The sequence below is a fragment of the Cottoperca gobio genome, chromosome 5 (assembly GCF_900634415.1).
Source record: "Cottoperca gobio chromosome 5, fCotGob3.1, whole genome shotgun sequence".
NCBI classification, from domain to species: domain Eukaryota; kingdom Metazoa; phylum Chordata; class Actinopteri; order Perciformes; family Bovichtidae; genus Cottoperca; species Cottoperca gobio.
This window is the reverse complement of record NC_041359.1, coordinates 28,484,709-28,501,623: the sequence shown is the minus strand read 5'-3', so window position 1 is coordinate 28,501,623 and position 16,915 is coordinate 28,484,709. Positions and strand designations below refer to the sequence as shown.

Sequence of the window (16,915 nt, the reverse complement as noted above, 5' to 3'; positions counted from 1 at the left end):
AGTGTGAGGACTTTCTGGTACTCACACTGCAGGATGCTCCTTTACACACCTATGTTACTACAATAACGCCCTGCTTCACACTTTCACACACTCTGATGTTTAACACTAGTGGTGGAAGAGGATGTCAGTCGGTGCCTTGCTTAATGGAATGGACTTCATTTATAAAGCTTTGCAGTCACTCAAAGCGCCACATGAACCACAATTTCCAAACCAGTCCAGGAATTGAACAAAGTGTTCTTATTGTTGCGAGACCTTTCTAGCTTCCCCATTTTGACTTTGACTTTGTCAGTTGTCAGACGGGGCAGAATGGACAAATTGCATCTACCTACACATTGTGAAAATGAAGTGTAACTAATTTATGTAACACAACTACTTAGTTAGGCAATCCTTAAGCTCTGAATTCCTGAGAACCGTTAAAATAAGTCAACGTGTTGAGTTTTGGTTTCATACAGGACACAAAGTCGTGTTTGTTTGACCCACTCATCCACCCTCCGTTTGAGGACTTTGTCACGCTTTATACTACTACACCTAACTTTCTCCTTTGCTCTATTCATTACTACAGCCACTAGAAGTTGGCGATTCTTGTATTTGTATCGTTGATTAACCATGTGAATAGATGGCCTTCTGAATCTACTGGTACGTGTAGTAGGACCCTTCTAACCCATATCTGAAAACGTCCATCCAATGGGCTGATAACATTAGATAAGTCCATTAAAATGGCAAAATACGTTGTGTGTAACTTCCGTCCATAACGACAAATGGAAAGCGTTTTCTAGTCAGACTCTTGCGTGACAGTGTTAAGTCCACTGCCATTAACACTGCTGAAACTCCCAACTTCCCCTTTATTAACCCTGTCAATTATTTTTACATTTACATTACATACATAGATTTATGATGATTATTTCCTATTTTAATCAAAACAATGACGAGGCTTTCTATTATATTACTATTTTACTTTGTGAAAGGTTTATGTCAGGGACTTTCTATTAATCCAAAGTGTATGTTTCTGTCTCTCACAACTTGTTTGCTGTCAAAGAAGCAACGTATAATGAGGGAGGAGCTATAATTAAGATGAAGAAAAAGGGGAAGATAGGGAGAAAGGTGGGGCAGGAGGTTTTGAGATCACATACGACAGGAATTCAAGAAACACAACTGCAGAGACAAACCGATTACCGGAGTTTAATAATCAACATCATGAAGAGCTTTATTCTACTCATCCTCTCACTGATGACAGGTGAGAACATGACTAATACCTGATTGTTGAACTGTTTTCAACATTTTCTTCAGAAATGCATCCAGTTTGAGTTAATATGTTAATATGGTTTACTACATCATATCCATCAATATGAGTAAAATCCTACAGCAATATAATGTACTGCAATACTGTCCTGCTCCTGTACTACAGCTTCCAAATATAAAACGGTGAACTATGTTTTCATTTGAATAGACAACAGTTTTGCTCATTTATATGTAAGACAATAGTTAAGGAAAGATTATCTTAGATTAATAGGCCATAACATAATTAGTATTGGTAAAGGATGTAATACAGAGTCAGACTTGTATGTTATCTTTATGACTATGGTGAGCATATAGCAGTTTAACGCTAAACCAAGAAATAAATGATACAACGAGATCTTTCTGATCTTTCTCAGAAAATGAAAAATACAAAATCAACCAGTTTGATTGAACCTATGGTCGACTGATTAATCTTAATCATGTTCAGAATCTGACGTGATGTGTACTTGTGTCTCTCTCTGCAGTTTGTGAGGTCTCATCTAAAGGGAAGGGACGCAAAGAGGACAGGTGTAAACCAAGCTCTGGCGAAGGTTCTGACTCGAAAGGTCAGGACAAAGTGAAAGTTGGTAAGAAATGCTGCATCTTTTTTTTATTAGTCTCTCTTGTCCTTAGTTAAATCACTTCATCACTTTCGAGTAACTACACCCTCAAAGAACTAATGTGTCATACATGCAAACTAGGACAAATACTTCCACATTCAGTCATCTATTTCAAGTCATCATCTACATCAAAGTTAGAAAGCACTAACAAAGCACAAAGCAACTCATTCTTCCACAGATTGCAGATGACTGTAGGTGAGTTGTCACATTATTCTATGTAATCTGACCCCTGTTCAGATTGTAGGTGGCTTAATGATGGACAGTGAAGTTAACCTGTGGCAGCTTTAATTCTCTGCAACAATGTAAGACACGGCTGCTGCTGCTGCTGAGACATTTTGTCCTGCCTGTTGTAAAGTGAGATACCGTAAAATAAATCACGTATACTTACTATTTGGAAATACAAAACTTCTGCTCCCTTTTACAACATTTGTTGACATCCAAATAAAAGCTACAATAAGTAGTGATCAACTTATATTTTATCTTATTAAATGATGTAATTAAATAACTGTGTTCATCATTTGCGTTGTGGATCTGAAGTTTCAGGCAAAACATTTCATCCAAAATGGATACTGACAGTAAAACATTATCTATCTAATCTTATCTAAAGAAAATAATTGATAGCTCCTAAAATAGAAAGAGTTACATTCATATATGTAACTTTTAATAGTGATATTTTATATCTCTTTAGTTTAGTCTTTAAAATGGCAAAATACGTTGTGTGTAACTTCCGTCCATAACGACAAATGGAAAGCGTTTTCTAGTCAGACTCTTGCGTGACAGTTTTTAATTTCATCGTCATACTAACAATATTAAACATTTGATTAAAAGTCATAATTCCTACGGCGACTAAAGGGCTTTGTCACTTGAAGGTAAACATGTTTTTGGGCCACTTGAAACGACTGACGTTGTTTTTTCTTGGGGGGACACTTTGAACTTTTGAGGGGTCAGGAGCACCTACAGATGGTTGATGGTTCGAACACGATGTCCTTATATTAGATATCCATCTTCCATGTGCTAGTTAAAGATTGTCTAGGATTGTTTTCAGGCTTCTGTTCTTTATTAAGCGGAGCCTGTTGAGAGCATTTTAGAGACTTCCTCTAGCTGAGTCTGACTTCCTGTTGGCTACCCTCTGCACACATGGATGATATGAAATAATTCACTATTCACAACTGATGTTGTCGGACCTGATGAGGTAATTTCAAGACTGTTTGACGTTCACAATTGATCATTTTTCAGACATTTCTTTTGTACTAAAGTACAGATTTGGCCCAGTTTGGGACACATGATCCTGCAGTCCTGAGTGTGCTTACAACACAAATACGCCAAATTCCCCTCAACAGCCTGGAGCTGCAGTAGGTCTGGTTCATACAGACAGTCTGACAAGCGAAGGAGCATAACATCCAAGCAAAGCTCTTGACAGATATTTTAGGTTGGGACAAATATAACCTCAACACTCCTGGCTCGACTTTAGCCGGAGATCTTTGCTGCATGTCATACTTCTTATCGCCTGTCTGTCTCTCTACCGTCAAATGTCCATTAAAGGTGAAAATGTTACACTGTCGCATTGTTGGGGAAAAAAAGCTGGACAACATATACATCAACAGGTGTTTGAGAAAGGTAAATAATAGACGTGGGAAATAATTACACAGATTGATCAATTTCAATAATCAAATCTAATGAAACATGTAGCTTAGTATTAGATGCCATCTCATCGGCAGCAGCTTCTTGTGGTTTTGTGATGTTAGCCGTCAAGTCACATCCTGTTAACTTAATATATCTTGCAACTAGTAACTTCATAAGTCCACTGCCATTAACACTGCTGAAACTCCCAACTTCCCCTTTATTAACCCTGTCAATTATTTTTACATTTACATTACATACATAGATTTATGATGATTATTTCCTATTTTAATCAAAACAATGACGAGGCTTTCTATTATATTACTATTTTACTTTGTGAAAGGTTTATGTCAGGGACTTTCTATTAATCCAAAGTGTATGTTTCTGTCTCTCACAACTTGTTTGCTGTCAAAGAAGCAACGTATAATGAGGGAGGAGCTATAATTAAGATGAAGAAAAAGGGGAAGATAGGGAGAAAGGTGGGGCAGGATGTTTTGAGATCACATACGACAGGAATTCAAGAAACACAACTGCAGAGACAAACCGATTACCGGAGTTTAATAATCAACATCATGAAGAGCTTTATTCTACTCATCCTCTCACTGATGACAGGTGAGAACATGACTAATACCTGATTGTTGAACTGTTTTCAACATTTTCTTCAGAAATGCATCCAGTTTGAGTTAATATGTTAATATGGTTTACTACATCATATCCATCAATATGAGTAAAATCCTACAGCAATATAATGTACTGCAATACTGTCCTGCTCCTGTACTACAGCTTCCAAATATAAAACGGTGAACTATGTTTTCATTTGAATAGACAACAGTTTTGCTCATTTATATGTAAGACAATAGTTAAGGAAAGATTATCTTAGATTAATAGGCCATAACATAATTAGTATTGGTAAAGGATGTAATACAGAGTCAGACTTGTATGTTATCTTTATGACTATGGTGAGCATATAGCAGTTTAACGCTAAACCAAGAAATAAATGATACAACGAGATCTTTCTGATCTTTCTCAGAAAATGAAAAATACAAAATCAACCAGTTTGATTGAACCTATGGTCGACTGATTAATCTTAATCATGTTCAGAATCTGACGTGATGTGTACTTGTGTCTCTCTCTGCAGTTTGTGAGGTCTCATCTAAAGAGAGGGGACGCAAAGAGGACAGGTATAAACCAAGCTCTGGCGAAGGTTCTGACTCGAAAGGTCAGGACAAAGTGAAAGTTGGTAAGAAATGCTGCATCTTTTTTTTATTAGTCTCTCTTGTCCTTAGTTAAATCACTTCATCACTTTCGAGTAACTACACCCTCAAAGAACTAATGTGTCATACATGCAAACTAGGACAAATACTTCCACATTCAGTCATCTATTTCAAGTCATCATCTACATCAAAGTTAGAAAGCACTAACAAAGCACAAAGCAACTCATTCTTCCACAGATTGCAGATGACTGTAGGTGAGTTGTCACATTATTCTATGTAATCTGACCCCTGTTCAGATTGTAGGTGGCTTAATGATGGACAGTGAAGTTAACCTGTGGCAGCTTTAATTCTCTGCAACAATGTAAGACACGGCTGCTGCTGCTGCTGAGACATTTTGTCCTGCCTGTTGTAAAGTGAGATACCGTAAAATAAATCACGTATACTTACTATTTGGAAATACAAAACTTCTGCTCCCTTTTACAACATTTGTTGACATCCAAATAAAAGCTACAATAAGTAGTGATCAACTTATATTTGCTATGCCTGGTTTAACATTAAATGTGTAAAGGTAAGTGAGATGAATCTCAGAGTGTGTGTTTTTGAGAAACCTGAGATCAAATAGACTGTGTTACCACTGGGAACAAGAGGAAGTTTCTCTGGTAAATGTGTATTGGAGAAAAACTGGCTTTAACCGAAGGGAGTAAACCAGCTGAAGGGCCACAGGGGCCCATTGTTGATCTCATGCTTCAAAATATGGCTCTGACAGTTTAAAACATTTACAAGAAAGGTGATGAATGTGGTTTCAGTAGGTCGTTAAGTACGGCACATATACGGAAACTAGGCATGATCTCCAATGTTATTTTATACTATTTTAATTCTGCTTTTTTATCTGCTATTTTAATTCTGCTATTGTTATAATGGTGCTTCATTTACATCAACACTGTGATTATTGTACTGTAAATGCTCTTATTCTGTCCTTGTACTAATTGTTATGTTTTTGCTGTGAAGCACTTTGGGCTGAAATTCTATACAAATAAAGCTTATTATTATTATTATTATTATTATTATTATTATTATTATTATTATTATTATTATTATTATTATTATAATATATGTTTACATGAAATATATATTCATATATTTTTTAAAACCTTTTTAATGTATTGTATTTGCAAAGTTTTGCAAAATTGTATTTCTTATAATTCATACTATAGATCTGAAATCTATTTTATCTATTTTCTTAGTGACTCCAACTATATCGACACCCCCTATTATCTCAACAACATCATCAACACCATCTCCTCGTACAGCTGCTACATCTCCCGTTTCATCTATCCAGTCCACTGCTGCTGATGCTGCGAGAGATAGTGAGATTATATATTATATATATATCATTTGTTTTGTGAGAATTCCGCTTAAATTCTATAACACAGACTGAATGAGTTCTGTGTGCTGATGGTTGTTGTGTGACTATGTCTCCTGCAGGTGGCTCCTCGTTACCTCTCATCATCGCTGTGGGCTGCGTCTCTGCGCTGGTGCTTCTGCTTATTTTGTCTTTAGGCTACAAGAGTAAGAGATTTCGTGAAACATGGACATGCACACACACTTTCTTCTTACTGGAAGTAATATGTTGAACCAGGAAAATGTGAATAAGCCTTAAAATGTCTGTTAAATATTTACACTAATTTTCCCTTCAAATTTTTCTCTGACAGAATTTCAGCGTTCAAAAAACACAAGAATTGAAGAAGCACAGAACAACGAGGTGTGTGTGTGTGTGTGTGTGTGTGTGTGTGTGTGTGTGTGTGTGTGTGTGCGTGTGCGTGTGCGTGTGCGTGTGCGTGTGTGTGTGTGTGTGTGTGTGTGTGTGTGTGTGTGTGTGTGTGTGTGCGTGTGCGTGCGCGATTTAAAAGACCAACAATTGGTCCGATACAATATTTACATTTGGATGATTTCCAGGTTGGCACCAACAGTCTTTGACTTTCACAGTAAGAGTCTACAGCCATGCTAGCTGTTGTGAGACTATACTTAGGCACAATGGTACTTTGAACTAAATGCTAACGCAAGCAGGGCAACATGCTCACAATGACAACAAAGTAACTGACGTAAAAGTCAACCATGTCAGAATGATAACAGATGTATGAAGGTGTTTTGTAGCTGAGCATCAGCAAAGTCAACATGGACGTCACTGCAGCATGATGCTTGATTCTAGGGATACACCATGATCAGGTTACAAGATCATATTAAATGAAAACAAAGAGTCTACAACCATGCTAGCTAAACGCCAATGTTAGCTATAACTTGTTAGTGCTTATTGTAAGGATTGCATATGAACTGTCCGTCCTGTGTTTCTCATTCTGCTCTGATAGGATCGTGCCTATGATGAGATACAGGAGTGCCCCCAGAAGCCAGGCTCAGGAACTGCACTTAAAACTATTTATGTCACCGCCAACGCTCCAACAAACCCCTCTGCCTCGCAGGATTACTCCACTGTCAACTTCCCCAACAGCTCTGCTGAAGCTAGTGCTAACACATACTCCACTGTCAATGATCCATGCACACTTTCTGAAGACCCTTTCTATTCTACTGTCAGCAACCCACACTGAGACAAATCCTGACACTTTTCAGTTATTGTTAAACAGATTTATTTTATTCAAACCTGACTTCAGATTTAGGATCCATTACATTGTTCACTTTGTTTGATTCAAGGTTTAGTCACAGGGCATCTGCACTGATTTACACCAAGTTACCAGTTCTGCAATACAAGTGAGTCAACATCTCTGAACAATGTTCACTAAAACAGGAGTAAATCCAGGACAGTTGGATTGAAATGCATACAGGTGTGCTTGATAGTAAGAAATAGACTGTTTTGATTAATAATTTGGCATTCTTGCAGAGTTATTGTTGTTGTTGCCTTTGCTTATGGTTGGCTTTGCTGCATTTGTGGCTCAGGGGTGTGAAGTAACATAGTAATGTTTGCATCCTGGCTTAACTGGTTCCGATAAGGAGCAGGGTTCATACATGAATAATACTGTAAATCAGGGTTTAGAGCAGGGGTGTCAAACTCATTTTAGTTCAGGGGCCACATGCAGCACAATCTGATCTCAAGTGGGCCGGACCAGCAACATCACAGCATAACAACCTGCAAGTAGCCACAACTCCACATGTTCCCTTTGCTGAATGCTACAAGAACATATTGAATGAAACGTATACCTTGTAGATTAAAGTAATAACCACAGTCATTATCTCACCAATTTGCACTTTTACTGCTGCTGGATTTGCATTTCAGCCTGGAGGCCACAACATCTCCATCATCAGCTGCAGACGGATGTCATACGTACATTGTATATATTGTAGTTATACAACATGTAGTTGTTTCAACTTTTTAAAGCCTTCCCTTTGTTTACTAACATAATGCACAATGTACATTGAGTCACTTTTGTTTTGTTTTCAATATCTTTAATATTATATTTGATTTATTAAAAGAAAAATCTTTTTATAGTGATATTAAATAAGGTTTACATACACATCAAATGTCTTCTTTATCTTATAATTGATATAACAAATGGTATGTGTTTTTATATCGATATGTAAACAATAGTTACAAAGTATTTTACTGAGAGGCAAAGAAATGTACACAGAATATATAACATTATTTCAGGAAAATGCTAATAAAAAGAATTTGCTAACATCAGCTGTAGTGTGGCTTCTTTGCTAGCAGCTCAAATGTTGCTTGGATTGCTATATAAAAGTGTAATGAGGTGTTACAACCAAGTTCATTTGACCCTGATGACCAGGGCTGTTGATATGTTCATTGAGAGAGAGACCAATCGTTTGTTTACAAGTCGCTGGGACACATTGGGTTAATGCTGTATTATACAAAAACACAGAGACGACAGAAGAAAGATAAGAGGAAGAAGATAAGGAGGGTGAGGGTAACTTTCAGGTAACCTAACACACCAGCTCAGGAAACACAGCTGTCCAGACGCTGAATATAAACCAAAGAGAAAGAGGAACTGGAGTAGTAGTGCAGAAAATAGTCTCACTGAAGATTTCAGCATCCAAGATCAACACAATGAGGAGCTTTCTGCTCTTCCTCTCGCTGATTACAGGTAAAAATATTACTTCTGCCTGACTCCTGATAGTAGAGAATTAAAAGATAACTGTTATAAATGTGCCTCTTAAGAAGTTATTCAGTTTACTACACTTATATTTATTATATTATTATTACTTTACATTTTGTTGTTCTTGCTTATGTTTGGCCACTTCAATCCTTATCGTTTATATTTGGTATTTTCTGTACACCAATGAAGAACATTGTAATTCTGGTTTGGAAAGGCAATATAGACATAAAACGTTTTTTATTTACATATTTTACTTTTCTTTTTTAATTTGCAGATTACAGCTGCAAGGAATCATTTATTCAAACTGCGTACAGAACAGCTAAAACCACCATCACTCCACAGTCGAGTGTTTCTGCAAAGTGAAAGGTTCAACCTGTCAGGATATTTTATCAATAAACTGATAATGTACTGCAATACTGTCCTGCTCCTGTACTACAGCTTCCAAATATAAAACGGTGAACTATGTTTTCATTTGAATAGACAACAGTTTTGCTCATTTATATGTAAGACAATAGTTAAGGAAAGATTATCTTAGATTAATAGGCCATAACATAATTAGTATTGGTAAAGGATGTAATACAGAGTCAGACTTGTATGTTATCTTTATGACTATGGTGAGCATATAGCAGTTTAACGCTAAACCAAGAAATAAATGATACAACGAGATCTTTCTGATCTTTCTCAGAAAATGAAAAATACAAAATCAACCAGTTTGATTGAACCTATGGTCGACTGATTAATCTTAATCATGTTCAGAATCTGACGTGATGTGTACTTGTGTCTCTCTCTGCAGTTTGTGAGGTCTCATCTAAAGGGAAGGGACGCAAAGAGGACAGGTATAAACCAAGCTCTGGCGAAGGTTCTGACTCGAAAGGTCAGGACAAAGTGAAAGTTGGTAAGAAATGCTGCATCTTTTTTTTATTAGTCTCTCTTGTCCTTAGTTAAATCACTTCATCACTTTCGAGTAACTACACCCTCAAAGAACTAATGTGTCATACATGCAAACTAGGACAAATACTTCCACATTCAGTCATCTATTTCAAGTCATCATCTACATCAAAGTTAGACAAAATCCAAATCAATTTGCTATAAAGTACACAGTACAAGTCACGACAGGTGTAATTGACATATTTCATGTTTTACTTTTCTTTTTTAATTTGCAGATTACAGCTGCAAGGAATCATTTATTCAAACTGCGTACAGAACAGCTAAAACCACCATCACATGTGAATGCAAAGGAAAGAAACACTCCACAGTCGAGTGTTTCTGCAAAGTGGAAGGTTCAACCTGTCAGGATATTTTATCAATAAACTCTTCTCTGAAGTCAAACGGGACATTCACTCTCACAGAAAACCAAAGTGGCTTCAGCGTGTCCATCAGTAATGTGTCCTCACAGCATGCTGGAGTCTACCGGTGTGGAGTGGAAACTACACAAGGAAGAAACAGAGCTCAATACAGATCAATACAACTGAAGGTTGAAGGTGAGAAGCAACTATCTCACATTTATAATAAAGTTGTCTCTGAAATATGTTGTGAAATACCTTCAATGCTGTCTGTCTGTCTACAGCTACTATCACTAACTTCACTAGGACTCCAACTAGTGGTGAGACATTTACATACTGGTGTAGATATCCAGAGGGGGATCGCAAAAACAAATTCATCTGTAAAGGAGAAGATCCATCGATATGTGAACCTCTAGTACGCACCACAAAGCCCAACAACGAGAGGTTTTCCATGAAGGATGACAGCAAAGGAAATATCACCATTACAGTGAGAGACGTAACAGCAGAGGACACGGGGACATACTGGTGTGGAGCACAAAGCACTAACAAAGAACAAAGCAACTCATTCTTCCACAGATTTCAGATGACTGTCGGTGAGTCATGTTATTTTATTTTGGGCATGGTATCCGACCCTGGTTCAGACTGTAGGAGGGTAACTGATGGAGGGCTAGCATGAAAAGAAAGCTCCAGTAATTCTTGATTACTGCTGGACTTTTTATTTTAAGTTATTTTGTACAAATATGTGCTTTTGATCTGTTAAGTTTCAGGCAGCAAAACTTCCAAAATGACGACTCTAAGCCGTTAAAGGTTGTACACAGGAGGAAACAAGAAAAGGAAGTGGTTTCATATGCTGTGGGGGCTGGGTAAGACACAAAGGTGTGATGAGCCTATACTCACCCTAAGAACCTTTCTTCTGAGTGAAGCTTTCATTTTATATAATCGTGTATAATATAATATAATATAATATAATAATGTATAACCATGTTTAAAAAGCACATTTCAAATTTTACCAGAATTTTAGTTATTAAACCAAACCGTAACGTTTTAAATAAAGATTGTGATCTTAATATTATTATTATTATTAATAATAATAATAATAATAATAATAATAATAAGCTGTATTTGTATAGCACCTTTCATACAAGAAGTGCAGCCCAAAGTGCTTCACAGCAGAAACATAACAATTAGTACAGATTAGACAGAATAAGAGCATTTACAGAACAATCATCACAGTGTTGATGTAATGAGTCTGAAGCACCATTATAACAACAGCAGAATTAAAATAGTATAAATAACATTGGAGTATTGTGCCTAGTTTCCCTATCTGTGCAGCTTGTAAATGTTTTAAACTATCAGAGCCATATTTTGAAAGCATGAGATCAACAATGGGCCCCTGTGGCCCTTCAACTGGTTCACTCCCTTTGCTTCACATTCTTTACGTTTACAGCGTCGACCTCTTTATTGACCTTTGTAAAACACAAACGTCTCCGTGAGTCTTCTTGGTTAAAGCCCGCTTCATAAACAAACCCCAGTTTGTTAAGTTTTCTGAAACCTATTATTATCTTATTTAAAGATAAACAGGTTGTAAGGCTCACACATCCAACAAACATTTACAGGTGCTGGATCAACAAACTACGGCAAGAACAGTACAGTGTGCAGATCTTTGACTGATTTTCTTTCCTTTGCAAGCTTTCATGTACAACTTCAATGCACTTTTGTTTGCTTTCAGTACAACCAACAACAACCACGTTTCCTTGTTCTTCAACCCAGTCAACTACTGAATCAGACTCAGAAACAACGCCACCTGAGCGTCGTGGTAAGAGAGCATTTTTTATATCCAACCTTCTGCTGCAGGAAAACATTTTACAATTCATTTTCTGTCAAATGTATCTTGAAGTCCTCCACACAGGCCGCTCTGCAGGATAGTGACATGTGTTTTAACCCATGCTGGATATTTGATTTGTCACGTGGTCGCAGGTGCCGCTCAGGTCGTCATTATTGTGATCGGTGTCGTCCCGCTGCTGCTGCTGCTGCTGTTTGTGCTCACTTTGATCCTCATCTACAAACGTAAGAGTTTTTACCGGTTTGCAGAACCTGAAACATGCACATACAGTACACTCAAAACCACATTCACGACATCTCCATGCTGTACAGCTGTGTGTCTAGAAAAGGCAAAGTAGACATAATGGACTTTAGTTTTATTCATGTGTGGAAGTTGATTTTGATTTCTAGATTTCATATTTGCTTATTTCTGGGGATAGACCGTCCCACTCCAAATTGGAAAATACAAAATCATCAAGAAGTGCAACTCCGTCGCTTCTCAACTGAATAGTGCAGCAGGAGCTGGTTGTAAATTAGGAAGATAGAGAAGCAACTGTGAGAGATGAATTCACTTTTTGTCCTTCTGCTTGTTTATGTATTTTTGTTTCTGACAGGACATTCAAAGAACAAAAGAAATCCAGCAGCAGCTCCGCGTGTCAAAGAGGTTCGTGTATACATGTCTCTGTGCTTGGTGGTGATGTCTTACTGGTGTTCATTGTTCTGGTAACATTGAGCAATAGTTAGATTACTCATGCACACATTATGCCAGACAGAACAGAATACATAATCTGAATCGCAAAATGAATCAAATCAAAGGATATTTAATATTCAAGACATAATATTGAGTTGAGTAGCAACAACATAAAATGTGTCACTATGTGACATAAACGATACAGTACATATGGGAATGTTTAAATCAATACAAATATTATTCATACAATAATAATGGTACAATTAATTATATAAAAAACAATGTTAATAATGTTAACAAATAATATTATTTTCAGAATACAGAAAAATGACATATAGTATAAAAGGTTTAATTAATTCATTATATGCACAATGAAATGTACAGATCTGAATGTTGCATGCTTCATGTCATTGAATTGTGTTGGTTAGTGCTTATTGTTTGCATTGGATGAACTGTTCAGACTGTATTTTTCATTCTTCCCCGGAAGGAATACATCTACGAGGAGATACAGGAGCGCCCCCGGAGGCCAGACCCAAGAAATGCAATGAACACGATTTATACCACTGTCAACTATGAGACGCACCGCGCTGCCTCGCTGCATTACGCCACCATCAACTTTCAAAACGGCTCTGGTGGTGAGGCGCTGATTACCAAACCCAGCTGCTCTGCCTGTGAATATTCTACTGTGAAGGACAGCCACAGTCCAACCTCCTCTACGGTCAAGCAGCCATCTTCAGAGGATCCTCTCTACTCAACAGTCAACAAGCCACCGAAGCAGTGAGGAAATGTATATATTTACCAAATATGTATTCTGTATTGGATGATAATTGCATCCATCCATCGTCTACCGCTTATGACTAAATATCTGATGATCTAAGTTCATATTGTTTTTAAATCCTGCCATTAGCATTAGTGTGTTGTGGTTTAGTGGTGTGTGCACTGATGTCTGCTGCAGTACCAGTGAACACAGCATGAATCCATCTCCAATAAACAGATTTCATGTGTGTGTCAACACATTCGGTTTTAACACACATTCATTTTACAGTACATGTTTCCAACATGCATCCAAAACAAGAAAACCATAATATCACAATTTAAAGATAAAAGTCAAATGAAATTCTCAAACTAAAAGATATAAATAACATACTGTGTTTACATGCTGACAGAGTAACAAGCGACAAGCTGGTGACCTTCGTGAAGCATCAGATATATATGAGCGTCAGGTCGCCAGTGTGTCAAACGTTTATGTAATGTTACGCTTGTTCTGCAAGTTAAAAAGAAGATGCATCCCAGTTTGACTAACAATGAGTTTGAAGTCTTACCCTTATTATTGTCTTATTATCCCAGCAGCACAAGATTGATTTATATTGATTTATACACTCATATGATTGGCCAACGCAGCACATTGACTTCCTGTGTGTTACGAGCAATAAACATCATTTTCTTTGGTAGATATTGATTTAATTCAGTTCAGTGTATTAATGTGAACTGCAGTAATGCTTTCAGCAGGTCACTTATTGTAATGTAATAATACGAATAATAAGACGAATAAACAACACAAAATGCAAAAGTATTCATAACGGCAACGCAGCAAACTTGTGTCATAAAAGATATTGATATCTTGATATTCCATCTGCAGTAGCTTCCTGTGGTTTCGTGCTGTGGGTGGAGACTTTAATGGGCCTGTGTTTCACTTCCTGTTGGTTTTTTATAGCTCTTCTGGGTAGAGGTGATGGTGTAATGCTATAAAATAGAACATCTCATAGACAAAATACTAAGAAACATAAGAATCATCTGTGCAGTCATCGAGCCGCTGTTGTCGCTGCTAGCTTCAGGCTAATGACATAAACCGTACACACACTGCACGGCTATGTTACTGCTGACTTCATACTCACTGCACACACACACGCGCCCTCGACCGACTGCACACTTTCCAGTGTTTCTCCTACCATTGTTTCAACGGAGCCCCCCCCCCCCCCCCTGAAATTCAAGTTTTTTCTCCAGTTGTTTTAATTTTTCATATATATCCACAACTCGCTTTTCCCATTGACCAGGAGCTCTTAGATTAAATAAACTAAACGCTGTTATTGATGTTATTGATCTGATTTATGTGCATGTTTCAGTGTGTACTGTCTACTTTCTCTCCTCCGCTCTATTTTGCGCAGGGTCGACACACACACACATACACACGTCGCACGGACCTCATCAGCAGCTGTGGCCTCCGGGGGCGCTCCTGTATCTCCAAAACCAACAAAATGAAGAAGTGCCTTCTCCTCATCCTCTCACTGACGACAGGTCAAACGACTGCTGCCTCTGATTACAATAATGTTCGTTATAACATAAGTGACAGGTTTCAACATGGTGGTCTTAGTTACTTCTCATGTTGTATTAGTTTGCAGTAACATTACTGTACATCTTGTAATGCACATGTGATGTCAGTGACTTTCATTTCATAGAACTTTGGATGATCATTTTCATACTTTCAGTTTATGTCAGAATTATATTTATTAAGGGAATGAATCAGTTTATGAGGGATAGATAAATATAAAAAAATTATCGCCAACTATTTAAATAATCCATAAAATGTCAGAAGATGCTGTTTTCAGCCTCTCAAATATGGAAATGTTGTTTTATATCATATTTAAGTGAATATCTTAAGGTTTTAAACATCATTGGACTTAAAGAAACTAAGATGGACATGTTTCACTATTTTATAACATTTTATAAACCAAACGATTCATCTAGAAAATAATCAACGGATTAATCAAATTATTCAAAAATAATTAGAATATATAAGGACAACAAATAAGGGGAGGGAGATTTTTATTTTGAGAATAAAGTTGAACTTTCTGAAGAAGAGTATTGAATATGAATGGACTTGAACTGGGCTGTAGTCAGAGGTCAGAGGTCAGAGGTCAGAGGTCTGAGGTCTGAGGTCAGAGGTCTGAGGTCTGAGGTCTGAGGTCAGAGGTCAGAGGTCTGAGGTCAGAGGTCAGAGCTCTGAGGTCAGAGGTCAGAGGTCTGAGGTCAGAGCTCTGAGGTCAGAGGTCTGAGGTCAGAGGTCCAGAGGTCTGAGGTCTGAGGTCAGAGGTATGAGGTCAGAGGTCAGAGCTCTGAGGTCTGAGGTCAGAGGTCTGAGGTCAGAGGTCAGAGCTCTGAGGTCAGAGGTCTGAGGTCTGAGGTCAGAGGTCTGAGGTCTGAGGTCAGAGGTCAGAGGTCAGAGCTCTGAGGTCAGAGGTCTGAGGTCTGAGGTCAGAGGTCTGAGGTCTGAGGTCTGAGGTCAGAGGTCTGAGGTCAGAGGTCAGAGCTCTGAGAGCCGGTTGTCAGGAGGAGCTTGGAGGAGAAAACACACAGAGTTCACACAGAGACACCAGACCTACATGTTATTGCTGTTGTGCCATTCGATGTTTTATTAAAGTGTAAAATAATGTTCAGATATGATATGTGTGTTTGTAGAATTATTTTATAAATATAGGCTATGAAATGTTTGGTCTTGCCTTTGGCTTTTGTTTAAGTGATCATTTTCTATTGGACCAGACATATGTCTTAATAAAGAAAAGACAGAGCTTGAAAGGGCCGAATAGACTCATATGCTAGTTATTGGCATAGCTCAAGTTATCTCAATTTACCTGGAAAAACACAACATATAAATGTCCAATTATTCATGAAGGTTGAGGGCAAAGGAAGACTGTCAACAACGATCAGATATTTCTTACACTTTGCCTTCTGTAAGTTACCATCCACAAATAACTCAACATCCATTTTAATGTGTTCAGGTGATATTCTCTCCTTTTGGAGGCTTGCAGGAAACAGAAAACACATTTTCTGGTAAGCAAGTTCAAGTGATTTAATCAAACAAATGTATAGTATGTAATAAAAAGATAAATATCTTTCCTTGATCATTTCTTTCTGCAGTGAACAGGTGAGGGTTCTACATGACTGCTGATGTCTTATGCAAAAGTTATGCATTGGCAGTTCATTTGGCGAGACACTAAAGACAAAAGCATGTTTTTCATGCATGTTTAATTTGAAGGTTTGGGCTTCAATAAGTCTTCTTTCAGACTAGTGGACAGAAAACATCCAAGATACACATTAAGATGTTTATGATACTTTGTCTTTAGATTTCTCCTAAATTCATCAAACGTTAGCTTTAGATAAAGCCTAATTTGCATATTGAAACATAACATTTTAGAAAAGTTGTAATACAAAAATGAATTGTCTTAAAGGGCCTACGAAAAGATAAACATGATTCTACTGATGATAGTAAATG

At 37.5% G+C, this 16,915-nt stretch overlaps 1 protein-coding gene across 7 annotated transcripts; it reads left to right on the top strand.

Moving 5' to 3' along the window:
- Nucleotides 1-835: 835 nt before the first annotated feature.
- LOC115008767 (polymeric immunoglobulin receptor-like) lies at nt 836-15,659 on the top strand. 7 transcript variants are annotated; one of them, XM_029432562.1, is made up of 11 exons: nt 836-1,234; nt 1,761-1,862; nt 4,654-4,755; nt 9,644-9,745; nt 10,014-10,331; nt 10,418-10,726; nt 11,863-11,949; nt 12,111-12,200; nt 12,569-12,618; nt 13,133-13,422; nt 14,811-15,659. In XM_029432562.1, the coding sequence occupies exons 1-11, from the start codon at nt 1,072-1,074 to the stop codon at nt 14,902-14,904; spliced, it is 1,707 nt and encodes a 568-aa protein (XP_029288422.1). In that variant the 5' UTR covers nt 836-1,071; the 3' UTR covers nt 14,905-15,659. The 7 variants fall into 7 exon arrangements, with proteins under 7 accessions (XP_029288422.1, XP_029288425.1, XP_029288426.1 ...); XM_029432565.1 differs by having other exon boundaries at nt 13,133-13,432; XM_029432566.1 differs by lacking the exon at nt 4,654-4,755.
- The last annotated feature ends 1,256 nt before the right edge of the window (nt 15,660-16,915 follow it).

What these genes read in the sequence shown, in the direction of transcription:
- LOC115008767 (XM_029432562.1), top strand. Translation starts at nt 1,072, where the DNA reads ATGAAGAAAAAGGGGAAGATAGGGAGAAAGGTGGGGCAGGAGGTTTTG. An exon ending in TTTGATCCTCATCTACAAAC is followed by an intron (nt 12,201 to 12,568) that starts GTAAGAGTTTTT and finishes TGTTTCTGACAG; the next exon opens with GACATTCAAAGAACAAAAGA. An exon ending in CAGCTCCGCGTGTCAAAGAG is followed by an intron (nt 12,619 to 13,132) that starts GTTCGTGTATAC and finishes CTTCCCCGGAAG; the next exon opens with GAATACATCTACGAGGAGAT.